Source organism: Suncus etruscus, chromosome 2 (assembly GCF_024139225.1).
Source record: "Suncus etruscus isolate mSunEtr1 chromosome 2, mSunEtr1.pri.cur, whole genome shotgun sequence".
Lineage (NCBI taxonomy): Eukaryota > Metazoa > Chordata > Mammalia > Eulipotyphla > Soricidae > Suncus > Suncus etruscus.
The window spans coordinates 2,368,691-2,396,302 of record NC_064849.1 but is presented as its reverse complement, the minus strand read 5'-3'; the positions used below and the strand labels follow the sequence as shown (position 1 = coordinate 2,396,302).

General features: G+C 50.5%; 1 protein-coding gene across 1 annotated transcript in view; it reads right to left on the bottom strand.

The window, feature by feature from the left end:
• Positions 1 to 3,028: 3,028 nt before the first annotated feature.
• Positions 3,029 to 27,612, bottom strand: part of KNTC1 (kinetochore associated 1) — a 71,558-nt gene continuing 46,974 nt past the window's right edge. Inside the window, exons 40-63 of the mRNA XM_049767742.1 lie at positions 25,329 to 25,457; positions 23,526 to 23,642; positions 21,780 to 21,889; positions 21,059 to 21,266; positions 20,732 to 20,821; positions 18,543 to 18,714; positions 17,531 to 17,589; positions 17,213 to 17,432; positions 15,750 to 15,823; positions 15,252 to 15,462; positions 15,029 to 15,138; positions 13,831 to 13,877; positions 11,876 to 11,954; positions 10,985 to 11,103; positions 10,155 to 10,290; positions 9,550 to 9,645; positions 9,185 to 9,241; positions 8,324 to 8,378; positions 8,021 to 8,084; positions 7,312 to 7,441; positions 5,259 to 5,348; positions 4,715 to 4,860; positions 3,888 to 3,978; positions 3,029 to 3,264 (exon numbers count right to left, since the gene is read on the bottom strand). Coding sequence (XP_049623699.1) covers positions 3,244 to 3,264; positions 3,888 to 3,978; positions 4,715 to 4,860; positions 5,259 to 5,348; positions 7,312 to 7,441; positions 8,021 to 8,084; positions 8,324 to 8,378; positions 9,185 to 9,241; positions 9,550 to 9,645; positions 10,155 to 10,290; positions 10,985 to 11,103; positions 11,876 to 11,954; positions 13,831 to 13,877; positions 15,029 to 15,138; positions 15,252 to 15,462; positions 15,750 to 15,823; positions 17,213 to 17,432; positions 17,531 to 17,589; positions 18,543 to 18,714; positions 20,732 to 20,821; positions 21,059 to 21,266; positions 21,780 to 21,889; positions 23,526 to 23,642; positions 25,329 to 25,457 — 2,631 coding nt within the window. The 3' untranslated portion in view covers positions 3,029 to 3,243. The remainder of the gene's footprint in view (positions 3,265 to 3,887; positions 3,979 to 4,714; positions 4,861 to 5,258; positions 5,349 to 7,311; positions 7,442 to 8,020; positions 8,085 to 8,323; positions 8,379 to 9,184; positions 9,242 to 9,549; positions 9,646 to 10,154; positions 10,291 to 10,984; positions 11,104 to 11,875; positions 11,955 to 13,830; positions 13,878 to 15,028; positions 15,139 to 15,251; positions 15,463 to 15,749; positions 15,824 to 17,212; positions 17,433 to 17,530; positions 17,590 to 18,542; positions 18,715 to 20,731; positions 20,822 to 21,058; positions 21,267 to 21,779; positions 21,890 to 23,525; positions 23,643 to 25,328; positions 25,458 to 27,612) is intronic.

The window sequence follows — 27,612 nt, the reverse complement described above, 5'->3', positions numbered from 1 at the left end:
ACATACAGGAGCGGGTTTCATGTCTGAATCTCACAAATTAATGGAATGTTGTTTGCCTGGCTCTGCTGGGGGACCAAGCTCACCTGGAAGCTGGGGGGTTCCAGGCAAGCCACCCGAACACAGCCTGCCTTTCTCCTGCCCCAACGTCCTTGATTTATTTATTTATTTATTTATTTATTTATTTATTTATTTATTTATTTATTTATTGTTTGTTTGTTTGTTTGTTTTTTGCTTTTGGGCCACACCCTGTGACGCTCAGGGGTTACTCCTGGCTATGCGCTCAGAAGTTGCTCCTGGCTTTTTAGGGGACCATATGGGACGCCGGGGGATCGAACCGAGGTCCGTCCTAGGCTAGCGCAGGCAAGGCAGGCACCTTACCTCCAGCGCCACCGCCTGGCCCCTATTTATTTATTTTTTGCTTCTTGGGCCACACCCGGTGATACTCAGGGGTTAGTCCTGGCTCTGCACTAAGAAATCACTCCTGGCTCGGGGGACCATATGGGACACTGGATATCGAACCAAGGTGTGAATTGGCCGCGTGCAAGGCAAATAAATGCCCTATCACTGTGCTAATGCTTTGGCCTCTGCTGCAAACTTGAAAGGGGAGCTCCTTTCTCCTGTTAGTTCCCAGGTGTCCCACATGCGGAGTCTCCTCACATGTGTGAGGTGCTCCTGTTTAAGCCCTAGCACAAAAAAAAAAAAAAAAAAAAAAGAGAAAGAGCCCACGGGTGCATTTATGCTTTCACATGTTTGCATGATCAAAGTTTTTCTATACATTCGCCTTCAGATGTCCAAGCTCCAATTGTAGGACATGTGACATTTGTGATGGCAAATGGGAGATTTTGTAAGCTGTCCTGTTACTTCTTTTTTTTTTGTTTTTGGGTCACACCCGGCAGTGCTCAGGGGTCACTCCGGGCTGTCTGCTCAGAAATAGCTCCTGGCAGGCACGGGGGACCATATGGGACACCGAGATTCGAACCAACCACCTTTGGTCCTGGATCGGCTGCTTGCAAGGCAAACACCGCTGTGCTATCTCTCCGGGCCCTTATTATTATTATTATTATTATTTTAGCTTTTTGGGCCTGGGTCACACCCGGCAGTGCTCAGGGGTCACTCCTGGCTGTCTGCTCAGAAATAGCTCTTGGCAGGCACAGGGGACCATATGGGACACCGGGATTCAAACCAACCACCTTTGGTCCTGGACCGGCTGCTTGCAAGGCAAACGCCGCTGTGCTATCTCTCCGGGCCCTGTCCTGCCACTTCCTCTGAAATTATGAACAATACATCTTTTCAAGATTACAAATAAAAATAAGTGATATAAAGGCGGTTGGGGAAAATAACAGATCCCGTAATTCCATTTGTTTGGGTTCAACACAGGGTCTCTTATATTGAATTAAGTCCTCAGGTCCAAATACCAGAACACTGGAATGACATGGGTCTGGAAGCAAAACACACAAAGAATTTTCAGGAGTTCCTCCACATTTGTCCTTTGCCCCTAAGTAGCTAGCAAACAGCTCCAGGGAGGTCTGGAAATGCAAGAGGGTGACTTCCTCCCAATCTGAGTATTTTTGCTTTGGGGCCACACCCAGCAGTACTTATAGGTTACTCCTGGCTCTGTGCTCATAAATCACTCCTGGCAGGCACAGGGGACCATCTGGGACTCGAACCACGGTCAGTCCTGGATTGATTGTGCAAGACGAATGCCCTACCATTGTGCTATCTCTACAGCCCCTTAATTAGTATTTCATCTGAGGGGATATGACCACACCATTCTAAAATGCTACATTCAAATGTGTTTCCAACCAATGAGTAACAAGGTGTAGACGAGTACAGTAGAAACAACAATCCCAGTAATACCACACTCTAGGACCACAAAGATATTCTATGACTTCATATGTACCTACCATGTTCAAGCCATGAGATTCAAACGCAGAGAACCGTGTCAGGAAGACGAAGCCAGGGAACAGGGGCACTAACTGGGCTGAGGGACTCAGGGCTAAGATGGGAAACCAGACAAGGCAGGAATGGCACAAACAGACACTCGAGCCAGCTCTAATTTGGGGGCCACTCCTGGGGTACTGGGAGCTGATACTGGCCCTGAACTTTAGCGCTGTTCCTGGCTGTACTCAGGGGGTCACGTGGGACGGGGTTCAAACTAAGCTTCTGTTTTCTGTGTAGACTATTCAGTTTTGTTTGGGGTTCCTCCGGGCTCTGTACTCGGGAATCACTCCTGGTGGGCTCAGGGGACCCTACGGGGCTGAGACTATTTCAACTCTACCACCACCTAAGCTTCCCTGAGCACAGAAGCAGGAAAAACCACTGAGCACACTGCCATGTGGCCCCAAACCAAAATGGTGGTCAAGGGGCCGCACATCGGTGTGGCATTTGCCTTACACGAGGCTGATCCCGAAAGACCCAGGTTCGATTCCCGGCATCCCATAGAGTCTGCCAGGAGCAACTTCTGAGCGCAGAGCCAGGAGTAGCCACGACGCCCTCTGGGTTTGGCCCAAAAACCAACAAAATGATCAAGTCTCTGTAGATGGTATGAGGGACGTAGTGAGAGGATGTAGGAAGAAGTGTGAGCCTGTGCTAGAACCTCAAAGATAGTAGCATCGTGAGTCAGAGGTCAGGGGCACTCAGCACCCAGTGCAGGGGCAGGACGTCAACAGTCCCCCTCTTCGGGAACTCAGGGGACCTTGGGGCCTTTGCTTTCTTCTCAGCCTGATTAGCTCTCCCATTCCTGGCATGAACAAATACTCCTGGAGCCAGGAGAGCCTAGTGGGCTGATATGGTGCTCTGCAAACTCGAGGCTCCAGTTCAGTGCCTAGCACCTCCAGGAGTGACCCCCAAGCACAGAGTTGGGTGTGGCCCCAAACCAACCGAATTCAAAAGCCTCTAAAATAAAAACATGCTTGACTGTATCTGAATGTGTGGCTTTATTAGAAAGTGTTCAGCTGGTCAGTGTCTGTCTTGGGGAAGGGGCAAGATGGCCTCGGCTCTGGTGCCAAACCAGGGCAGCGGCCACAGGACGGTGCTGCAGGCAGAGAGAAGCAGCAGCTGGGGTCAGGGGTGTGCAAACAACGCAGAGGCCATCCGGCCCGCATCCTGATTCCACCTGTCGGACGGCATCTCACAATGGCCTCGACGTGTAGGTTGCAAAACACCAGAACGAATAAATATGGTCCATTCCTGGCAGACTTTGAACTTCCTCCTGCTCTTCTTGAGGAAATGTTCGATGGTTCACTACGATCCGTTAAGGAACATCTGAATGGGGAAAATACAGAACATCGTGAAGTGTCATTTAGGGGGCCAGAGAGATGGTCCTGGATCTTTGCGTTCAGGGATCACTCCTGGAGATGCTCAAGGCCATATGCGGCGCTGTGAGCCAGGCGAGGGCTCTCTCCTTTGTGCTGTTTCCCAGCCCCTAACCAATGCTTTCAGAAGTTTGTTTTTTCGCGTGCTGCAATTTCCAAGTGAGATCATTTTCTTTGGTTTTTGGGTCACACCAGCTCATCCTGGTTCTGTGCTCAGGGCATCACATGTGGCATTTGAACCAGAGTCATAGATGCTGCAGCCAAGTAATACGATGGGAAGCCCCAGAGGACACCAGGGACCAAGGCCACAAAGGCTGGCGGTGGACAAGGGAGAAATGCTGAGCTCTGAGAGCAGACGCTTAGCTTTCAGTTGAGAATTTTCTCAGATAAAGGTAAAGAAGATCTATGAGTAGTCATGTTATCCTGGAGCCCCGGTTTTAAAATTTTTTGTATGTTTGGGTCACACCCAGAGTGTTCAAGGAGACAGAACCTGGGCTGGCTGCGTGCAAGGCTAGCGCCCTCCCCTGTGTTATGGTTCCAGCCGGGTTCTGGATTTGGGGATCGTTACTTTACCTTCAGAAGCTCACAGGGAGGTGCGTCCGGTGGGAGGGGTCTCCCACAGCGCTTTGAATACTCAGTTATGAAGTTTGAAGCTTCATCCAAACTACAGAAGCAGAAAGAGAACAAGGATCATGATGACACTGGGGTGACAGAGCCCGCTGTCTAGACTGGGCTGTGTGCAGCTGACACATGGTTGATTCTGCTGCCTCAGACGAGACATGTTCCCAATTGGGGGGGGGGGGCGGGCATGGTGCCATGGCAGGGCCCGGCTAACGGACAGGTCAAGAGGGCGGTGTCGGAGGGGTGGGCTGCGCAAGCCTCACCCCCACCTTCTTTTCAGCCTTCTAGCCTGTCCTCTGCCCCATCCCCAGAAGCTTCCGACTTCTCTGCCTATGAGCAGAAAATCGGAAAAAACGCTGAGCAGCGGGGCCGGGCGGTGGCGCTAAAGGTAAGGTGCCTGCCTTGCCTGCGCTAGCCTTGGATGGACCGCGGTTCGATCCCCCGGTGTCCCATATGGTCCCCCAAGCCAGGAGCAACTTCTGAGCACATAGCCAGGAGTAACCCCTGAGCGTTACCGGGTGTGGCCCAAAAACCAAAAAAAAAAAAAAAAAAAAAAAAAAAACGCTGAGCAAAATGAGGTTACAGAGCGCTAGGGGGTGTCCTCTGGTTTGGGGTGTTAGAGACATGACTTTGGGGTTCAGCCTGCTTTACTGTCATGCCCATGGCCAGAGCAGTCACGCTGTAAGGCCTAATCTCAGGGGTCTCCAAAGATAACCAGATGCCTCTCCCCAAGTTCGAAGTTCTCCTGCAAATTAAACATGTCTTTTCAATAAACTCACCTTAACTCAGTTGCCAGGTAGTTTACTAGGTCAGTGATGTTGCTGGCTTTCATCATGTGGGATTTCAACACGGGGAAGTATTTTGTCTTGGCCAGAAGCCCAAACGCCTTCTGACTCACGATATTATTCAAAATCAAACTCCGAATCTATAGGGAAGAAGTGGGCACAGGGGAGAGTTGCTTCAGCGGAAGCCCAGAAGCGAGCTCCAGAATCCAAGTGAAATGCTGATCTGTGGCAAGGCCTCCCCTCGTCTGCGGGTGTTACACACTGGGGTGCCGCCTTGGTCCTCTTAAGTTTGGATTTCATAGATATAAAGCAAATGTTGCAAAGCACTGTAAAACCCTTTAGAAGCAAAGGGTCATTTATTTGCAGTGACAACTGCTGAGAGTAACTGACTCTCATAGGGGCTACAATCAACGCTACAGGGAAGAGTCTTGCTTTTCATGGAGGTTTTAGTAAAAGCAGAATAATCTTGGCTTGAGAGAATCATTATCTTCTAATATCAACTTTTTCATGACAAAAAGGAGGTAAAACAGTCTCTCACCTGGTGTGCAAAGCCTGCTAAATGGCCTGAACTCATGTGCTCGTCCAACTGCTGTAAGATGACCTGGTGATCACACGAGCCCAGGAAGTTCTGGAGAGAAACATGAGGAAGTGATTATCGGAGGGCAAACAAATATGATTTACTAGCGATTTCTGTCAGTGCCTTGTTGGGGGGGTTTCATCCCAGGTAGTTCTCAGGGAATGCAGGGCGCCACTCCCAGCAATCCATCTTGAGTCCTTGCTGAACTGGCGCAGGCATGCCTGACCCAGTTCTCTCTGCCTGGAGTTTTCATTTCTCTATCTGAGATCAGTCAAGAATTTCTACCAGGGGCCAGAGAGGTAGCATGGAGGAAAGGCGTTTGCCTTGCATGCAGAAGGTCGGTGGTTTGAATCCTAGCATCCCATATGGTCCTCCGAGCCTGCAGGAGTGATTTCCGAGCAGAGAGTCAGAGTAACTCCTGAGCGCTGCTGGGTGTGACCCAAAAACCAAAAAAAAAAAAAAAAAAGGGGGGGGGGGAGCCGGAAAGATAGCATGGAGGTAAGGCGTTTGCCTTTCATGCAGAAGGTCATCGGTTTGAATCCCAGCGTCCCATTTGGTCCCCCCTGCCTGCCAGGAGCAATTTCTGAGCATGGAGCCAGGAGTAACCCCTGAGCACTGCCGGGTGTGACCCAAAAAAAAAAAAAAAAAAAAAGAATTTCTACTATGGTGAAAACCGCCCCATCAAAAAGTGACTGAAATGAGAATTCTACGGCAGGAGAGATCACACATTGGATAGAGCACTGACTCTGCTTGCAACCAATCCAAGTTGGATCTCTCCTGTTTGATTTCCCCAAGCATCTCCAGGTGGGATTCTTGACTAGAGACAAGGGGGTGATCCTGAGCATCATCAGGTGTGCTGACCCCCCTGCCCAAAAAATGAACTTAGGAGTAAAGGCAATTCTATAAAGCTCTTTCTGTTCCACTGTTTGTGGCTGAACAAGGGCCGACACCTGAAGTCCTGAACATCCAAAAGAACCAACTGCCAGGAGCACAGGAGAAGGAAGAAGACGGAGAACAGAAAATGACAGACAGCACAGATGGCCTTGGGGAGAAGAATGCAGAGGCAGAAGAAAACTCAGGGTTCCTCCACACAGCTTTTTTATTATTTTTTTTATTTTGGGTCACACTCTGTGACACAGGGGTCACTCCTGGGTCTGTGCTCAGAAATTGCTCCTGGGGGCCCAGGGGACATCCCTACAGGGGATGCCAGAGTCCATCCAGGGTCGGCCGCATGCAAGGCAAACACCCTACCGCTATCTCTTGGGCCCTCTGTACAGCTCAGGACCTGCAGCCATCAGTCCAGGGGAGAAAGGGAGCGGGAGCCCCGGGAGCATGCCAGGACTGGGTACCCGGGGAGCAAGCCAGGAGCAGGCAAGCTGGGACTGTGTAAGCATGAGACCCCTGGGAATAGGCCTCTGCCTCTGTGCTGTGCCATTCAGTGAGTCAGTGATTTCTAAAGTTCTGTTGGCAGAACTGGAGCAACAGCACAGCGGGGGAGTGGGGAGGGGCAGCAGCGTTTGCCTAGCATGTGGCCAACCTGTGTTCGATCGCTGGCATCCCATAGGATCTCCCGAGCTGCCAGGAGTAACACCTAAGTGCCACTGGGTGTGCCCCCCCCAAAAAAAAAAAACCAACAAAAACCAACTAACCAACCAAACAAAAAATTTCTGTCCACAAATGCTTGGGGTTGCCACCTAAAACCCGACTCTGGCCCATCTGCTCTAAGTCAGGCTCCCCTTCCCCCAGTTCATCTTCTCTGGGTCACCCCTGGAGACAGCCCCACACCTCCTTGTGTGGGTGAAGGGAGAAAAAGTGGATCGAGGAGCCAGTGCTTCCCACACTGGCTCCCTACTGGCTTGGTCCTTCCTCTGGCCTGCATTTACTTGGAAATGAATGGAGTCCAATCCAAGGGGAAGGTTCCACCACACCCCACTTCCAGATTCCCTGAGCCCAGCCTGAGCCTTAGCCTTGTCTTCCTGTCCTTCATTTCCCCCATGCACCAAACAGCCCTTACCTGGATCTGTTGGCACCTCCTCTCCGAGTGGGGCATAAGCATGAGGCAGGCCAGCGCGAAGGCCGGCAGCTCTAACTGGAGGTACTGCCTGGCCACGCCCACCATGTCCAGGTCGCTGGAGACGGGGCACCTGCAGAGGGACACCACCACCACCAGTCACTTGGCCACCCTTGGGTGGCCCAGCTACGCTGCCGCTCCTGCTAAGTGGGCCGCAGGCGGTGGCAGGGATGGAACCCAAGGCCTCGAGCTCTACTGCTTCGGCCACATTTCTGACTCCGAAAGCTTCCTAAGATCATGCCCGGCAGTGCTGCTTTGTAATGCAGGACCCGTGGTGATCTGAGACTTTTAGTGACTTCTCTACGGAATGAAATCGTCGCACTAGCTACAGAAGGGACAGGTGGACCTGCTGGGGCATGACTGAGTTCACACAGGCCAACGGAAACGGCCTCGCAAGACGCCATGAGAGGCCAACACACAAGGATGTGCAAAGGACGTGGAAACTGCCCCCCTGTGAGAGTAGCTGCCTGGGGCCCTGCTCAGGGAGAACAGGGTGAAAACAAGGGGGGGTTTGTCAGGAAAGCAAGTGGCACGTTGAATTTCCCAAGAAAAAGGGGTTATTCATGAGGAATGTCATTAGAAAGGAATTTTATAAGCAGTTCCGCTGATATTTTTTTTGGGGGGGGGGTAGGAAAACAAATATTTTGCTTACTCTAGGACAGCGACAAGACTCTTGCAGCAATCTGATAATTGGCTGGGGCTTAAAGGACAAGAGGCTGGAAATAAAAATGAAAACAGTTAAATAGAGAACATGCTGACTGTTCAGAGGAGAATGTGCACACCAAACTCACCCCACACCCCCTCACCCACGTACTCCCACCCCAAACCCACAAACCAGCACCCACACAATCTCAAACCCACCCACATCCCCTCACCCCCACACTCCCACCCACAAACCAACACCCACACAATCTCACACCCACACACCCCCTCCCAAGCATTTCCAGAGGGGCACCTGAGAGCAGGGGGATCTGGACTATGTGCTGCCACGCTTTATTGAAGTACGGAGCCTGTGGAAACAGGGAACGAAAGAACCATGTGGGCGTGCGGGGCCACCGTATTTGCAGTCACACAATCAAGCACGTCCAGCTCCTATCTGCGCTGTGAGGAAAAGAAATCACTCGTTGGCGCATCCTGCCTGAGTGGGCCAAGAGGGAGCACCCCTGTCCTATCGCCTCAGGTCCACATTTCCTACCACTAAGTACATCCAGCAGAAGAGGGAGGGTGTCAAAAGGAATTGGGGCTGGTGTTTGGGGCCCATGGGGAAAGTGAAGGAGACATAGAATCCCAGGAAATGAAGAAAAAGAACCCCACCACCCAGACTAAGGTGTACCAGCGATGGATAATAATAGGGTCCACCTCAGTGCTTGGGGTGTTGGACCGAGTGATGACACAGCGGGGAGAGCGTTTGTCTTGCACGCACACGACTTGGGTTGGATCCCCAGCATGCCATAGGGTTCCCCAAGTACCACCAGGAATAATTTCTGAGCACAGAGCCATTGGGTGTGGCCCCCAACAAACAACAACAAAAAATTCCCAACAACGAAGCATGAAAAGAGACCCCCTAGAGGCTAAAGATAGCTATGACAGGGCCCAACAATCGTCTTCCTCACCAACCTGCGAGGAAAATGCCACAAATGTCCACACAAGAGCTGCACAGAAGGTGAGCAGCAAGGCTGATGCTCTTGATGACCAAGAAAGGAGAAAGTGGGACACTTGCCCCAAGAGGTGATTCTTGTTCCAGTGGACTCAGAAGTCACTCAAGAGTGACTTTCTACAAGGCTTGTATGAGAGGAAACTCTCTCAAAAGACATACCTGCCATAAGGAATGGACACTGGAAATGGTGGTCAAAACTTTCCTCAGGTAAGGAATCTGTGAAATAGAAAAAAGAAAAAGGTTCTGGAACCCACCCACTAAAATGGAAACTTTCCGCCAAAGAAAGAGCCGAACCATATCAGAGAAATTTATCTTGCATGAGAACCATCAGAGACGTTTACTTACAGAAGGGCCCGGGAACTTTCCATTCGTTCTGGGGCAAATTTATGGCCTCTCTGAACTTGTGTTTTCTCTGGCCCGACACCAAGTCCTTCAAGTCTGGCCTGAGCTGGCAGCGAGCTCGGCCCCAGCACCAGAGCACCGGGGCAGAGGGAGGCGAGGCTGTGCTCGCCAGGCCAACTTACCATGTGGAAACCCAGGAGCTTTTGGAGGAGTCCGTTCCAAAGCTGCAGGTCGTAGACCCTGTATTCTAAGCAGAGCTCCGTCACCAGCCTCACAGCCTACAGCAGGAGGAAACCAGTGCTTCAGGATAGCTGGGAAACTGGGCAGTGCCGCATAAACATGTCTTGTCGCCTGCCTGGCTCCTAGGGGCTCCCACTGTCCGTTTCTTCAGCCACGAACTACAAGCATCCTTTCCCTTCCCATCTCTGTTCGAATCAGAAAGTTGACCTTTGCCCCACTCCTGTTCTCCAGAGTAACCCCCTTGAGAGGAGAAGATGCCGGGAGAAAGGGCCCTGGGAGCTTTCTTAGGTAGCTTCAGGTCTCCGGGTTGCTTTCTGTGGAGCTGGGATGAACCCAAGGCCCCCCACACAAAGCAAACGAGGGGCCACTAAGTGTAGTCTCCGTTTCTTCAGGCTCAGGGTAAGGAACAGAGAAAAGGAGAGTCCAGGGAGGCTCCTGGCCTGTCAGGATTGCAGAACTGAGGAAGAAAGCGCTTCAGAGTCTGTCCTCAGGTGAGGGGCGCTAGCTGGCCACAAGGCACCAGCATCCAGGACAGCCCAGGACATACCATGGGCTCGTGGCTGTGGTTCTTCCAAAGACCCTTGATCATTCCTTCCTTTGGGCTGCTAGAAAACAATTCGTACGTGATGGGGATGTTCAAAGCCTCAAACGATGCCAGGAAAGTTACACACTTCAGATAAGACCTGGAAAATAGGAGCACATGGGGTCAGGGGACTTGCCTTGTACTCGTCCAACCTCACTCTCATTTCCAGCCCTTCATTAGCCTCTGAGCATCACCAAGTGTAGCCCAGTAGAACCCCAAATATTTGCCAGAGTGGCCCAGATAACTCCAATACCAGAGGTCCTCACACACAAAGAGGCTTTCAGGGGACCCCCCCCCCTTAGGGGCAGGGACAGATTGCTTCTCAGGGCACACACGTCAGGCTCTGAGAGTCCACTGCTAGAGTATTAGAGAGAAATGGAAGCAAGATGAAGAAAACAGCCCATCTCCACATGGGTCAAAGGAATGAGAGAAGCAAGCAGTTCTCTAAGGCCTGTTTATTCTTGGCCAAAAGCATCAAGGGCTTTCAAGGCTAGACACAGAGCATTCGCACAGCCACTGTGCCGTGTGGACCAGTCAGGGGACTGCATGCACCACTTCTAGAAAATATCTGCCCCCCCCCCCATTTTTGTAGGGGAGGACACACCTGGTGGCGCTCAGGGGTTCCTCCTGGCTCTGCAATCAGAAATCGCTTCTGACAGGCTCAGGAGACCATAGAGAAATGCCAGGGACTGAACCCGAGTCCATCCGGGTCAGCAGCACAAGGCAAAAGCCCTACCACTGTGCTGTCTCTCTGGCCCATTTCCCATTTCTGAGGAACACAAACGGGTGCCTACTTCACTTCCTTCATGGACTTCTTGAAGAGTGATTCTACGGTGTCCTTGTCGGCCAAATAGAGGAGACACTGCAGTGCGCGGGCCCGGTAGGCGAAGGTCAACTGGCGCATCCCCACCGTCTGCAGACCAAGAAGGGTTCTGAGGCACGGGGGTGGGGGGCATGGGGGAAACAGGGCTTGCCTGGAATTGCATAAACACGTCTTTGGGAAACAGCCAGTGAGCTCCAATCTCTGAGGTCTATAAGGAAAGCCCCCTCCGCCCACAGAAGAACAAGCCTAGTAATGAAGGATCCAGATGAGACCCCCACAACAGTGGACGAGCTGCGAGGGCCATGGCGAGTAAGTCAGGGGGGAAGGGAAAGGAGAGATGGGGATGTGGAGAAATAAAGCCTCAGCCTCTGACAGAGTGGGGCACAAATGGACCCAAAGGGCGAAGAGATGCTGACACTTTGGTACTAAGTGTGGAGTAGCTCATAATGTACCCCCAAACAGGCCTGGGTGCCAGGAAGTGGTTGAAAGGGTGAAAGTACATGCCTGCACACAGATAGCCCCGGGTCTGATCACAGGCACTGCATGAACCCTTGAGCACTCCTGCGTGTGACCTGAAAACCAAATCCCCTAAAATGGAATGCTTCTGGGAGCCAAAGTCTGAAGGGTATTTTGCTTTGGGGAGGAGGGTTTGGTGAAGAGGGCATGGTGGGAGGGGGTAGAGGGCCCCTTTGAAGCAGGGCCTAGAGTGGGACAAGTGACGACCCACGCAGGGGGCCTGGGTAGTGGCACAGAGCTGGGCTTGTCCCCGGGCGGGCATCACGCCTTCTCTGAAGCAGCAGAGACAGGAGAAACAGGCTGAGCTGAGAGCAAAGCTGAGTCTGATGAAGTTTCTGGAGCTTACATTGGTCGCTGATGTGGCAAAAATGAACAGCATTCTTGAGCTATAATCAATTGGCCGAGCTGACAGGAGATAGAGGACTCTGGGGAGGAGAAAGTAATCCAATTATCACCCAGAAAAAAGACCCACCATCCATCAAGCCTGAAGGGGTGTAAGATTTGAGCAAGGAGGAAAGCCTGAGCACAAATGGGTGTGGCCCCCAACAAAACAAAGCAGACAGCTTAATATTTTCTTGAATTAAAAATGTGATAGTCGGGCCGGAGAGATAGCATGGAGGTAAGGCGTTTGCCTTTCATGCAGAAGGTCATCAGTTCGAATCCCGGCGTCCCATATGGTCCCCCGTACCTGCCAGGAGCAATTTCTGAGCATGGAGCCAGGAGCAACCCCTGAGCACTCCCGGGTGTGATCCAAAAACCACCAAAAAAATGTGATAGTTGAGACCGGATAGCATGAAGGTAAGGCTTTTGCCTTTCATGCAGGAGGCCGATGGCTCGAATCCCGGCATCCCATATGGTCCCGAGCCTACCAGGAGCAATTTCTAAGCATAGAGCCAGGAGTAACCCCTGAGCCCTACCAGTGTGACATGAAAACAAAAACAAATAAAAAAAAAATGTGATAGTGGGGCTGGAAAGATAGCATGGAGATAAGGCGTTTGCCTTTCATGCAGAAGGACAGTGGTTCGAATCCCGGCATCCATATGGTCCCCCAAGCCTGCCAGGAGCAATTTCTGAGCATAGAGCTAGGAGTAACCCTTGAGTGCTGCTGGGTGTGACCCAACCCCCCCCCCCACAAAAAAAAAGTGATGGTGGGGCCTGAGTGGTGGCGCTATAGGTAAGACATCTGCTTCGCAAGCGCTAGCCTAGTAGGACAGACCGAGGTTCGATCCCCCATCATCCCGTATGGTCCCCCCAAGCTAGGAGCGATTTCTGAGCACATAGCCAGGAGTAACCACTGAGCATCAAACGGGTGTGGCCCCCAAAAACAAAACAAAAAAGTGATAGTAATAAAGTAAATAGATGCAATAGCTATGATCACCAGGCCTCTTCTCATCTGTAAAAGGTGAATTAATCTCCAGGACTTTTTTATTTTTTGTGGGGCTTCGGTCTATACCAGGCGGCGCTCAGGGTTTCTTCCTGGCTCTGTGCTCAGAAGTCGCTCCTGGCAGGCTCAGGGGACCATGTAACCTCCAGGACTTTAAACTAATTCAGAAATTAAACCATAACCCAAGGGACCTGTGAGACTATGCATGGAAAGTTTTTGACACAGAACCTCACTGAGGCCCATTTCAGCTCTAAGACTGGGTTCCCTGGGCCCACAGGCAAGGCAGGAGGGATTGGACAAAGGGCAGTGGATGGGTACAGTGGAGGCTGCCCTGGGGGCTTCATTGCAGGATGCCATGCCTAGAGGGAAAGAGGGCAGAGCAGTACAGGCTGGCTGGCCCCAAGGCGGGTGACCCTTTCCTGTGGTGTCTCTGGCTTTCACCCCTTGGACCCACAGGTTCAAAGATACCCAACCAACTGGCAAAATGCCACAGCTGAGCACTACTGTAGCCTGGCCCAGGCCCTCTTGGGAAGGACCCACTTGCTCACTTGAGTTGAGCTTGGGCCGGAGTCTTCCAGAGGACAAGCCGTGATTGGCACAACTGAGAATGTCAGTGTGGCCTCCTCAGCCCTGAACTAGGGGAGAGAGGGAAACAGGGCCTTCCTGGGGCACCAGTACTGGGAGAATTGGTCTGGGAAGGGGACGAGGTGAGAGCTCAGAGACCATGTCCTGGATACCTTTCTCCCCACCAGCTGGGGGGCTAGCAGCAGTCCTGGCTAGTCCAGACAGTCTGCCGAACATGGCACAGGCACCCGGCGGTGGAGCCCGAGGTAGTCACAGCACGACATCTCTAAATCAGCTGGACAGACAAAGCAAGGAGATTCTTACCAGTGGCAAGTGTTGGAAAGGAAACTCACCTTTGTAAGGCCTCGTCATCTTGAAGTTCGAAAAACTCTGATGGATTCTTTGAAGGAAAGAAAAGTTAAAAACCAAAGGGTTTTAGAATGCTATTAAGTGAAAAACCCAGCTGACAAAATGAAGTTTACATAAAAGGAAGTAGAGAATACTTAATTACTTTAATTACTTTAATACTTAATTACTTTAGGAAATATATTATATATATATAATATATTTCCTAAAGTAATTATATATATATATATTGTTTTTTGGGCCACCCCCAGTGCTGCTCAGGGGTTAGTCCTGGCTTTGCATTCAGAAATCACTCCTGGGAGGCTTGGGGAACCATATGGGATGCTGGGATCGAACCTGGGTCCATCCCGGGTTGGCTATGTGCAAGGCAAATGCTCTACTGCTGTGCTATCATTCCAGCCCAAACTCTAGGAAATATATTTTGTTGTTTTATTGTTGTTTTGGGTCACACCTGGGAGCACTAAGGGGTTACTCCTGGCTCTTTGCTGAGAAATCACATCTGGCAGGCTCGGGAGACCATATGGGATGCCGGGATTTGAACCACCGACATTCTGCATGCAAGGCAAATGCCTTGCCTCCATGCTATCTCTCCAGTCCCTCTAGGAAGTATTTTTGCTTAAAAAAAAAAAAAAAGGGAGGGTCGGACAGATAGCACAGTGGTAGGGCGTTTGCCTTGCATGCAGCCAACCCAGGACAGGCAGTAGTTCAAATCCCGGCATCCCATATGGTCCCCCAAACCTACCAGGAGTATTTTCTAAGCATAGAGCCAAAAGTAACCCCTGAGTGCTGCCGATGTAGCCCAAAAACCAAAATAAATAAAATAAAAAAGAGCACAAAGCCAGGAGTAACCCCTGAGCACTGCTGGGTGTGATCCAAAAACCAAACCCCCTCAAAAAAAAGGGCACAGGAGCCAGAGCAATGATGCAGCAGTGGGGCGTTTTCCTTGCACACGACTGACCCAGAACAAACCGCAGTTCTATCCCTCAGCATCCCATATGGTCCCCCAAGCCAGGAGTGATTTCTGAGCACATACCCAGGAGTAACCCCCTGAGGGTCACAGGGTGTGTCCAAACCCCCCCCCCCCCCGCAAAAGACAAATACACACACACACACACACACACACACACACACACACACACACACACACACACACACACACACACACACACACACACAGTCTCTTACTTCCCCGGGACTGGTGGGCGGGCCCAGCCACTGCTCCAGCAGCATGTTCCAGATCTTGTCTAGGCTGATGTTGTTCACTTCGGCGATTTCCTGGGCAGCTGCGTGGATATCTGCGGCACCCAAGACAGACACTTAGAAAGCAAAGCCCTGTTTGTACAGTGGGTGAGGCAGAAGTGGCAGGCACATCGCTCTCCTTGGATAAAGGGGCAGCGACGGTCCTCACCCGGATAATCCGTGCTCGGCAAGTTCTGGATCCTCTGGCAGATGCTGGGGTGCTTGTAGAGGCTGACGATGAGGTGCGCCGGCTTCCCAACGACTTTCAGGTACTCGGTGGAGTTGAGCTTGTGCTCGATGAGCACAGCCTCGGTGCCCGAGCGCTGGTACTGGACGTGCAGCTTCTTCAGCAAGGCCTCGGCTTTCTCGTGCATTTCATCCTGCAGGACAGGGCCTCTTATTCTTCCATTGGTGCCAATGAGCGCCCTCCACCATCCCCCTCCCTGCAGCCAGGAAAAGCAGGATGGGGGGGGGGGGGTGCACACCAGGAGATGCAGGGAGTGACATCTCCAGCCACTGGAACAATGCAGGTGTGGAAATATAGACTTAGGTACGATCTGGGGCGCTTCCTGATAATGTATTTCGAGGGTACATTTCTGAGGGTGGGAGCTACAATGAGAAGGGGAAGTCTGGGGGAATCTTTGCTTGGGGGGGACAATTCAGACACCTGAGCTGGCGTATTCTGGAGCCATCTCTCAGCCAGGTAAAGGCAGAATTTCAGACTGGACATCTTGAAGGAACCTGAAAAGGCAAATTTTTTTTTTTTTTTTGGTTTTTGGGCCACACCCGGCGGTGCTCAGGGGTTACTCCTGGCTGTCTGCTCAGAAATAGCTCCTGGCAGGCACGGGGGACCATATGGGACACCGGGATTCGAACCAACCACCTTTGGTCCTGGATCGGCTGCTTGCAAGGCAAACACCGCTGTGCTATCTCTCCGGGCCTGGCAAAATTTTTTATGGAAACCTTAATCTCTTTAAGACCTGGCATTTTCATCAAAACAGCAAGGTGGTTGTTGTTGTTGTTTTTTTACCACATTCAGTGGTGCTCAGGATTTTCTCCTGGCTCTGCACTCAGAAATTGCTCCTGGCAGGCTCAGGGGACCATATATGATGCCAGGGATCAAATCCAGGTCCTTCCCGGGTCAGCAGTGTGCAAGGCAAATGCCCTACCAATCTCTCCAGCCCCGTGTTTTTTCTTTTTATAAGAACACATAAGAAGCACACACTAGTGCTGAGGCGCTGGGGCTCAAGGGACAGAGCCAGCCCAGCAAGTGTGAGGTGCTGTGTCTGGAGGCTGCAGAAGCCTGAACCTCCAACAGTCGGAACAGGCTGGGCAACCGCTAGGGAAACAGGGGCTTGCCTTGTATGCCGAAGACCTGGCTAGGAGTATCCCCAGAGCAGGCAGCTTAAACACGCCTCCTCCCAAGGGCGCCCAGGGAAGGAGTTAAATGAGGCACAAGGACACTCGTCCTAGTCCTCGGTGCTCCCTCTTCAGTGTCTCTTGCTAGTCCTAGATTCAGCCCCAGCCAGGAGTTTCCCGAGTATATGTCTGAACCCACACAGTCCTAGATGCATTCGCTGTTCTACGTGCCGATGTGGACTGGAGACCTTCTCTCAGTTACAGTCAGCCTTTGTCACTCCAGAACCTCAGCACCAGCTGATGCCAGGAGGCCAAAGAAGGTTCCTGCCGAAGCCTGTCTGGCTGAGGGAGCAAATGTGAAATCCCTCTGGCCAGGGAGAATATGCATGGTCGCGAACCGGGTCCCAAAGTCATGGCTCCTATTCGTGAGCCCTTACCACAGCTGCCAGCCTAGTGCAGAGAAAGGGCACATAGATGAACAACTGTCACAGCCACCTCCAGGAGAGTGTGCCTGGCTTGTGGGAAGCCCCGGGCTCCATCATCATTAACACAAAGACAGGAAGCTAGAGAGATAGCACAACGGTATGGGATTTGCCTTGCACACAGTTGATCCAGGATGGACGGTAGTTCGAATCCCGGCATCCCATATGGTCCTCCTGTGCCTGCCAGGAGCAATTTCTCAGCGCACAGCCAGGAGGAAGTCCTGAGCATCACCGGTGTGGCCCCCCAAAAAGGAGCACGTCTTTGTAAACCCTCTGGGTCACATGGTACCTTCTGGGATGTCCTGGGTCAGGCTGATGGCAATGGCAACAGCCCACTCGGGGTTCACGATGGACAGTAAGTAGGACTCAATGGTCTGTGAGATCTTCGTGACCTCCTTGTTCATCAGAACCGAGGAGGAGTTGGCCTGCGTCAACTTCAGGAGCTTCGGCTTCAGCTTGTTCTCAAAGACATGCTTGGCCGTAGACACGTAAAGTGTGTCCAAAGAGAACTTCGAGGCAAAGAAAAGAGACACATGAAGCTCGGTTCAGCATTGCCCCTTCCTCCCCTAAGGCTGAGAGCAGTGAGAGGTCTCTTTCATGATCGTACCTTCATTAATTTCGAAATTAAGAGCAATGTGGGGAAGGACTCTTCACTCAGTTCTGTGGCTGGAAGTGAAACAAGAATAACTTTGGAGGGCTGGGGAGTTTGGACCTGGTATGATGTTAGGGATCACACTGGGGCCCACACTGGAAACAGCTGCATGCAAGGTGTGTTCTTTCACTACTCTACTCTCTCTGGCCTAAGAGTGTAATTTTGGGGGGCTGGAGTGATAGCACAGAGGTAGGGCACTTCCTTTGCACATGACAGACCTAGGTTCAATCCCTCGCATCCCACATGATCCCCTGAGCCTACCAGGAACAATTTCTGAGTGCAGAGCAATGGAGTAACACCTGAGAACCAGTGGGGGGGGGGGGGGCTGGCTCAAATTTGAAACAACAAAAGAGTGCAACTCCTTTAGCGATGGTGCAGAGCAGTAAGGTGTCTGCCTTGCTGGTGCTAGCCTAGGATGAACTGCGGTTCGATCCCTCAGCATCCCAGATGGTCGCCAAGCTGGAGCGATTTCTGAGTGCATAGGCAGGAGTAACCCCTGAGCATCACTGGGGGTGGTCAAAAACAAAACAAAACAAAACAAAACAAAACAAATTCTGGCTATTCATGGGGCTGGAGCAATAGTACAGCGGTAGGGCGTTTGCCTCATACACGGCTGCCCAGGACAGACCTAGGTTCAATCCCTGGTGTCCCATAGGTCCCCCAAACCAAGAGTAACACCTAAGTGTCACTGGATGTGGACCAAAAACAAACAAAAAAATTCTGGCTATTCAGGGAAAGGTATTTTTTTTGAGGAGGGGTGAACATCAATAATGCGCAGTTCTTACTCCTGGCGCTGCTCAGGGGCCTGTAGGGGACGCTGGGAATCAAACCCAGGCCAGCTGTGTGTATGACAAGTGTCCTCCTGTTGTGCTTCAGCCACCTCAAATGTCACAGGAAGCTAATAAGCAATGTGCAACCCTGAACACAAGCCCCAGCATTCAAGAGAGAGGGATATTACTGGACATACAGAGAATTTTCCAGAAGTTCCGTGCTGTTCCGAAGAAGATGAGGTGAAACGGCAGTCGGGAATGGGCAGCCTGCGGGAGCGTGATGACATGCTCCAGCATATACTGGTACTCCAGGTCCACGGGAGGAGACAGTCTCCGGTATGACTTCAGATGTTTCAGGAGACTCAAGGCCTAAGGCAGGAGAAATCAGTATTTTCCCGTGAGGTCAAAACAGTAGTGTCTTAAGCCCAATTTCATTCTATGCCATCACATCGATTGCTGAGACAGTCCAGTCCCCATAAAGACAAGCAAGCTTTTGCAGTCTTCCCCCCAATGTTTCTCTTCTATGACCCGTGAGGTGGTTGAAGAAACCATGAGAAGGAACCAACCAAACCAGCTCCTTGGAGTTGGCGGAAGCTCGTAAAGAGAGCTTGACCGTTCTCAACATTCACTTTTATTAGCATGAGCTCTAGGGCAAGAATTCTATTTTTTTTCCCTCTTAAGATTAAAAAATAATTTTTCTTGGGGGCCCGAGCAATAGCACAGTGTAGGGTGTTTGCCTTGCACACAGCCAATCCAATTCGGTGGTTCAAATCCCGGCATCCCATATGGTCCCCCAAGCCGGTAGTGATTTCTGAGTGCATAGTCAGGAGTAACCCCTGAGTGTCACCGGTGTGGCCCCAAAACAAAACAAAACAACCCCCCCCAATTTTTCTTTGATTCTTCCAAATTAGTCCCTTAAAAGCAACACACTCGCAAACACATTCAATTTGTTTCTATAAAGCAAAAATGGAATTAGAATTATTAAAATATGAAGAGTAGAATGAACCATTTTGTTGCTGCATTTCTTTTATTTACTTTTTTTTGGGGGCAGGGTTGGTCACACCCAGGCAGCACTCAGGGGTTTCTCCTCTCTCAATACTCAGAAATCTCTCCTGGCAGGTTGGGGACCATATGGAATGCTACGAATCGAACCCCAGTTCATCCAGGGTTGGATGTGTGCAAGGCAAATGCCCTACTGCTGGACTATCGTTCCAGCCCCTGCTGCATTCCTGTTAAAGAAGGGAAATACCCAATCAATCAGTCAATCAAGTTAAAAGGGGGGGGGCAGAGAGATAGCATAGTGGGGTAGGGCATTTGCCTTGCATATGGTCAACCCGGGAGGGACCCGGTTTGATTCCCGGCATTCCATGTGGTTCCCCAACCTGCCAAGGGTGATTTCTGAATGCAGAGCCAGGAGTGACCCCTGAGCACTGCTGGATGTGGCCCAAATACCAACCAATCAATAAATAAAATTTACAAAAAAGAGAAAGGAAATATACCAATATAATGTGGGTTTCTTTTTAAAAACTGAGAGTGCTCAGGGCCAAGGGGGTCCATTCCCAGCCAACTGGCCATCAGGTCAATGCTAGGCCCAAAGAAGTCAGTGGCACGTGGGCCTTGCAGTTCCAAGGACAAATCTGTTCTACCCTAGTAGTGACCAGTGACCAGGGATATTGGGTCATACCCAGAATGTTTGGAGGGCCAATGATGCTGGAGACTGAACAAGACCTCCCTGCCTTCACTCCTGTGTGACCACCCGAGTACAAATGTGGGCTTTGAAGGAAACTCAAAGAGTCATCTAGAAAGACACTATCGGACTGTAGCTTTTATTTTGGGGAGTGAGGACGTGGGGCAAAGGGGGGGTCCTCAAATATGGTGTCAGGGATTGAACTCAGGGTCTCATACAAGCATATACACCTTCTGGATGATCGCTGGGCCTACTGATTTTTTATTTTGGTTTTGTTTTGTGGGCCACACCTAGCAGTGCTCAGGGAGACCATATGGGATACCGGGGATTGAACCTGGTTCGAATGTGTGAAAGGCAATCATAACAAAAGAGAGAAAAGAGAAGAGAGAGAGAGCAAGAGAGCACATCTGGCTGTGGAGGTAAAGTAGGCTGGGTTCCTGTGCCCCCTGGCCAGTAGGCTCTCACTAAGAATCCCTTTCAGGCTCCTCTTCCAATATAGATCTCCCTATAAATACCTCAGTCCTACCTGTCCTTTGTGGTAGTTATAGAGGGAGGGGCATTTCGTAAGTGACACTACTCCTTAAAGACACAACAACACAGTTATTATGTCTAGATTCTGTACAATTTTGCTCTGGCCCCTCCACTAATGTTTTTAAAAAGATACAGATTAATTCAAAATCTATTATGTATCTGTTATACCTGATTTATGTTAATACTGGTTATCCTTTCATCGGCTCTTTCTATAACCTTCAGGACAACTTCGATCATTTCATAGTCATAGGGATCCAACTGTAAAAGAAAATTATATATCAAAGCTTGAGAAGATGAGGCCAGGCTGGAAGAGGGTTTCACTCAGTTCTGTCCAAACCCGGGGCTCAGACTCTGGCACGACCTCGGCCAGGCTAGCGTGGGTGTCTCGCTATCATTCGCGTCCAGTGATGAAGTGTGGGGTGGTCTCACAAACCGTAGGGATTCATTTTATAGGATGCTGAAAATCACACGCCCCAGTCGCTCCCAGTTCCTCACCATATGCACGACCCCACTGAGGCTGATCACCAGGTCTTTCGTGCTCTGGAGTAAAGGAACCATTTCTAGGGCTTTAGCCAGGACCCTGGAGTGCAGCTGGTCTGCCAGGCCCGGGCTCGTGTCTCCCTGGCTGTGGCTGGCATTCGTGTTATGGAACAGCGTCTCAATGAAGAGCTGAAGAACCGAGTCACAATCCAGCTGGAAGGTGCTAGAAAAGCAAGTGTCTGCTCTCAGCCAGATCCGTGCTCTAAGCTCAGAGCCCCAAATCTTCTGAGTGACCGACTGCAGACAGGGAGGGTGCTGGGGAGGCCTCTGGGATGACCAGTGGAGGAAATGTGGCAAAACCAGGGAATATCCGAAGGGCTGATGCAAAAAGAAATGGAATTCCAAAACCCATTTGGGATTCACTTTATTTGGGGAAGTACAAAAACAAAACAAAACAAAACAAAACATCACTACTGCTTTAGAAAAGGGAACCTGCATTTCTCCTGCCCTGCCCTGTGGGCATTTTTTTATCAGAGCAAAAATGCTGGGATAGTCCAGACTTTTTTTGAGCCACATCTGAGGATGCTCAGGGTTTACTTCTGGGTCTGTGCTAAGGAATTACTCCTGGTGGGACCTCGGGGACCCTGTGGGATGCCGAGAGCAAACCCAGATCAGCCCTGTGCAAGGCGAAAGCCCTCCCTGCTGTGCTATGGCCCCAGCCCCAGTGCAGTCTTACGAGCAGTATTCCAGAAGGAGCTTTGTGTCCATATCAATGTTTGCCACCAGAGATTTAACGAGGAGTTTCTTGGTTAGAAAAGGTTGCCTGAAAACGGACTGAAAAGAAATCTAGAAAAAAAAAAAGAAAATTAAATAAATCTTTCACCTTTTACCCAATTTGTCATTCTGAGACTTTTAGGACTTTAGTTCAAAATTCTCAGTCCCAATATCTCAAACTATTTTTTTTTTGAGAGGGCACACCTGCCTCTGAGCTCAGGAATTACTCTTGTAGTGCTAAGAGGACCATATGGGATGCCAGAAATGGCTTCAGGTAGGCAGCTTGCAAGGCCAACGCCCTACCCACTGTCCTATGACTCCAGCCCCTCACCTCGAGCTTCTCATCACTACAGGTCGGCTGTTAGCAAACTGCAGAAAGCTCCTTGATGCAGAGGAGCCAGGCTCCCAGAATACAGAATTCAGACATGGTTATATTCCTGAATAACTACAAAGACAACGTTTTATGTTTCTAATATAAGACAAAGTTTTGTTTTCACAGAGTGAAAAATAACAACCATTGACTTTTCCTTCTTAGGAGTTGTGAAAATCGGGGCCGGAGATATAGCAAGGAGGTAAGGCATTTGCCTTGCATGCAGAATGTCAGTGGTTCAAATCCCGGCATCCCATATGGTCCCTCGAGCCTGCGAGAAGCAATTTCTGAGCATAGAGCCAGGAGTAACCCTTGAGCGCTGCTGGGGGTGTGACCCAACCCCCCCCACAAAAAAAAGTGATGGTGGGGCCTGGTGGGCCAAAAAAAAAAAAAAAAAAAAAAAAAAGGAGTTGTGAAAATTGATCACATCTATGAGAGCATTTCATGGCACCTTAAGAATATTCAACCAGGGGCCGGGCGGTGGCGCTAGAGGTAAGGTGTCTGCCTTGCCTGCGCTAGCCTAGGACGGACCGCGGTTCAATCCCCTGGTGTCCCATATGGTCCCCCAAGCCAGGAGCGACTTCTGAGTGCATAGCCAGGAGTAACCCCTGAGCGTCACCGGGTGTGGCCCAAAAACAAAAAAAAAAGAATATTCAACCAAGGGTCCGGAGAGATAGCACAGTGGCGTTTGCCTTGCAAGCAGCCAATCCAGGACCTAAGGTGGTTGGTTCGAATCCTGGTGTCCCATATGGTCCCCCGTGCCTGCCAGGAGCTATTTCTGAGCAGACAGCCAGGAGTAACCCCTGAGCACTGCCGGGTGTGGCCCCAAAACCAAGAAAAAAAAAAAAGAACATTCAACCAAATAACAGCAGCAAAGACATGAGCCTACAGGGCAGGATAAAAGGAACTTGAATATCCATGATCAATCCTAGGTACGTTCTGGTAAATAAGAAAGATAAACTGATGAGAATGTCAAGCCTCTTTCAATTTTGGTTCAGGATGTTAACTTCTTCTTTTTTTTTTTTTTGGGGGGGGGGGGGGTTTGCACCCGGCAACGCTCAGGGGTTACTCCTGACTCTATGCTCAAAATCGCTCCTGGCAGGCTCAGGGGACCCTATGGGATACCGGAATTTGAACCACCATCCTTCTGCATGCAAGGCACACGACCTTGCCTTTATGCTATCTCTCCGGCCCCAAGGATATTAACTTCTTCTGAAAGGACAACTTGTCACTTACTACAATTCAAAGGCAGGGTGAATAAGAACCTGACCGTTTTATGTAACCTGTGGGGTAACCATCAGAGTGAATCCAACCCACAGGGTCTCTGGAGATACTCACACCAAGTTTGCTGAGGCGAATTCCCCACTGGGCGTCAGTACTGAGTTCTCGGAACTTAAGCTCCATCTCCGGGTCCTGATAGAGACTGGCCAGCTGAGAGCCCACCAGGGATATTGCCTAGAAAATGAAAATACAGACCCAGGGAGAGCACAAGGGGTTAAGACACCTCCTTGCACGCAGCTGACCCTGTTTAAACCTCTGCCTGCTGGGCGCGGGGTGGAGGGTGTCGGTGGCCCAAACCCTCTGGGCTCTTCCCAGCCCCCAAAGAAAAAAAATGAAAGTAGAAATACAATTTACAAAGCATATGCTTTGACATCTCTGAGGAAAATTCGCCACAAATGCATAACCTTCTCAGGTGTGATAAGGTGTGGAAACCAAAGTGGCTCTGGGCACAAGTCACTTAGCCTTGTGGCATGAGTCGTTCAAGACTGCAGGTGGCCAGGGAACCACTGTGGGAAGCCACCAGCTCATACAATGTTTAGGCCACTAGCTCTAGTGTGATGCTGTGACTTTATGGCTCCCCCCCCCACTATGGCCACAATTTAGGTTTTTTTTTGGGCCACACCCGGCAGTGCTCAGGGGTTACTCCTGGCTGTCTGCTCAGAAATAGCTCCTGGCAGGCACAAGGGACCATATGGGACGCCGGGATTCGAACCAACCACCTTAGGTCCTGCATCGGCTGCTTGCAAGGCAAACACCGTTGTGCTATCTCTCCGGGCCCTACTTTTTTTTTTTTTTGACCATCAACTGCCCCAAGGGTCCATCCTAAAATAGCCTCCCAGACAGGTTCTGTGCTTGTCAAACTGACATTACCACAGATTCATGTTGTTGTTTGTTTTTTTTTGGGGGGGGGCCCACACCCGGTGGCGGAGCTCATGGGTTACTCCTGGCTCTGTGCTCAGAAATCACTCCTGGCAGGCTCAAAGAACCATATGAGATGCCAGGGACCGAACCTGGGTCTGGCTCGGGTCAGCAACATGCAAGGCAAATGCCCTACTACTGTGCTATTGTGCTATCTCTCCAGCCCTGGCTCATGCTGTTTTAAGGTCTCAGATGCACTACATTAAATATAAGAATTGCACCCTCGGTCCGGGCACTAGACTGTGAGGACGTACTTGCCTTTCCTGTGGCCAGGATTTGATCCCTGAAATCTCCTGAGCATTGCTGCCAGGAGGGGCCAAGAGGGAAATAAATAAATCAAAGCGCTGTTCTGGAGACTCCCCTTTGCCTGCGAGAGGCCTGCAGTTAAGCCCCGACACCTCCTGGTCCTCTTAGCATGGCCCTGTCACTCTCCCAAACAAAGTCACACAAACAGAAAGCTGAAGGAGACAGACTCAATGACCGATCCCACTGTCCAGAAAGATGAGACTGGGCCTTGGGAACGAACTAGGTGGAACTGAGGTGATTCTGTCAAGGGAACCATCCAAATCCTTCATGCAGATCAATGCACCCAACAACTGAAGAGACACTTGCCATCGCCCATGGGTGAAACCCACGTTGGGGGCCCGGAGAGATAGCACAGCGGCGTTTGCCTTGCAAGCAGCCGATCTAGGACCAAAGGTGGTTGGTTCGAATCCCGGTGTCCCATAGGGTCCCCTGTGCCTGCCAGGAGCTATTTCTGAGCAGACAGCCAGGAGTACCCCGGAACACCACCGGGTGTGGCCCAAAAACCAAAAACCAAAAAAAAAAAAAAAAAGAAACCCACGTTGGCTCCTCCACGCCACAGAGGCAAGGTCAGCTTCATGCGCCCCGCCCACACTGTGATATCAAACATATGCTCTCTGGGGCATATCATAATCATACCAAGACTTTGTCGTAGTTCTGCCAGGCTTTATCGACGAGCTTCCAGAGGTTGTCAAACACCTCGTTTTGGGGTAAGAGAGTGCAGTACCCCAGCGCCAGGTCCAGGTCCACCACGCGGCAATTGAACACCTGCAGGAGAGCACAAGGTGGTCGTAGCCGGAGCACCAGCAGCCAACCTCCACAGGCCTGTCTGCCTTGGTGACAGGTCCTGCAAGGAGCCAGGGGCTGTGCTGTTCCTCTGGAACCCATTTCGACTCGTGTGGGCTTCGTAAGTTCTAGATTCAAAGCCTCCAATGGCTCCCACCACACTCAAGACAGGGAACTAGGGACATTGCCCCTGCCGCTTTCTTTTCTTTTCTTTTCTTTTTTTTTTTTTTGGGCCACCCAGTGGTGCTCAGGGGTTACTCCTGGCTGTCTGCTCAGAAATAGCTCCTGACAGGCATGGGGGACCATGTGGGACACTGGGATTCGAACCAATCACCCTTGGTCCTAGATCGACTGCTTGCAAGGCAAACGCTGCTGTGCTATCTCTCTGGGCCCTGCCCCTGCCTCTTTCTAATGCTCAGCTCCTCCCTCACCCTCAAGTGTTCCCTCCAGCCATGGGAAAGTGCTCTTGAGCTCAGGCCTCTGTGCTCACTGTTCCCTGTTTGGAATGTTCTTCCTCGTCCTCACAGTTCCACTCCTGTAAGTCCTCACTCATATGTCACCTTATTATTTTTTATTTTTGTTTTTGGTCCCCAACTAGCAATGCTCAGGGATGGCTCCAAATGGTGCTTGGGAAATCACACTGGATGCCAGTGATCAAACCTGGGGTCTGCTACGTGAAAGGCAAACTACCAACTACCAACTCTCCCGTCTCTCTGGCCCTCAGATTTCACTTTTTTACTTACTTATTTTTGTTTTGGGATCACAAAAATAGCTCCTTCTTGCTGTACTATCTCTTCAGCCCCTACATTCTTATTTTTAGAAGAAAAAAAAACACAAAACTCTAGGAAACGGAGAACAGCTACGACACAGAGTTTGATCTGACCTGTTTATAAAATATGCATAAAATGCCTTGATGTCCAATGTGTGACAATGAGGAATAACTGGCAGCAAGTGGTGTGAAAACCTCAGTAGTTTTTGGGCCTGCTCTCAAAATATTTCTCAAATTTTCCAGTTAGTGGGGCCAGAGAGATAGCATGGAGGTAAGGCATTTGCCTTTCATAAAGAAGGCTGGTGGTTCGAATCCCGGCATCCCATATGGTCCCCCCGAGCCTGCCAGGAGCGATTTCTGAGCCTATAGCCAGGAGTAACAACCCCTGAGCACTGGCGGGTGTGACCACCAAAAAAAAATTTTTTTTCCCCAGTTATTTCCAAATCAAAAGTTAAACACACACACACACACACACAAAAGTTAAAAACACGAAAGAAAAAGTGATGTGACAAATGGAAACCAATCAATGTTATTATTTCTTTTGCAGCAACTTTAAAAAAATAAACCTAAAGGGGCTGGAGAGATAGCATTGAGGTAAGGTGTTTGCCTTTCATGCAAGAGGTCATCGGTTCGAATCCCAGCGTCCCATATGGTCCCCCGTGCCTGCCAGGAGCAATTTCTGAGCATGGAGCCAGGAGTAACCCCTGAGCACTGCCGGGTGTGACCCAAAAACCACAAAAAATAAATAAATAAATAAATAAATAAAATAAAATAAAGCTAAAAAATTAAGTAGGGACTGGAGAGTTAGCACAGCAGTAGGGCGTTGCCTTGCATGCAGCAGATCCAGGACAGATGGTGGTTTGAGACCCAGCAACCCATATGGTCCCCCGAGCCTGCCAGGAGCGATTTCTGAGTGCAGAGCCAGAGTAACCCCTGAGCACTGCCGGGTGTGTCCCAAAAACTAAAAATAAATAAAATAAAATAAAATAAAATAAAAGTAGAGCTAACAGGCTATTCCAAGTCTGGAACAAAGACCTTGATCACAGGCATGTTTAAGCCACAGAGACAGAAGTGGAAGTGAGTTACCACATCCTGTGTCCAGAAGAACATATTAACCAAGGGGAGCTCTGACATGTGTCAGAAGTTTCTAATATAGGCGCTAATGTAGCGGTGAGGTGGCGCTAGAGGTAAGGTGCCTGCCTTGCAAGCGCTAGCCAAGGAAGGACCGCAGTTCAATCCCCCGGCGTCTCATATGGTCCCCCCAAGCCAGGGGTGATTTCTGAGCGCTTAGCCTGAAGTAACCCCTGGGCATCAAATGGGTGTGGCCCGAAAAACCAAAAAAAAGAAAAAGTTTCTAATATAGACTCA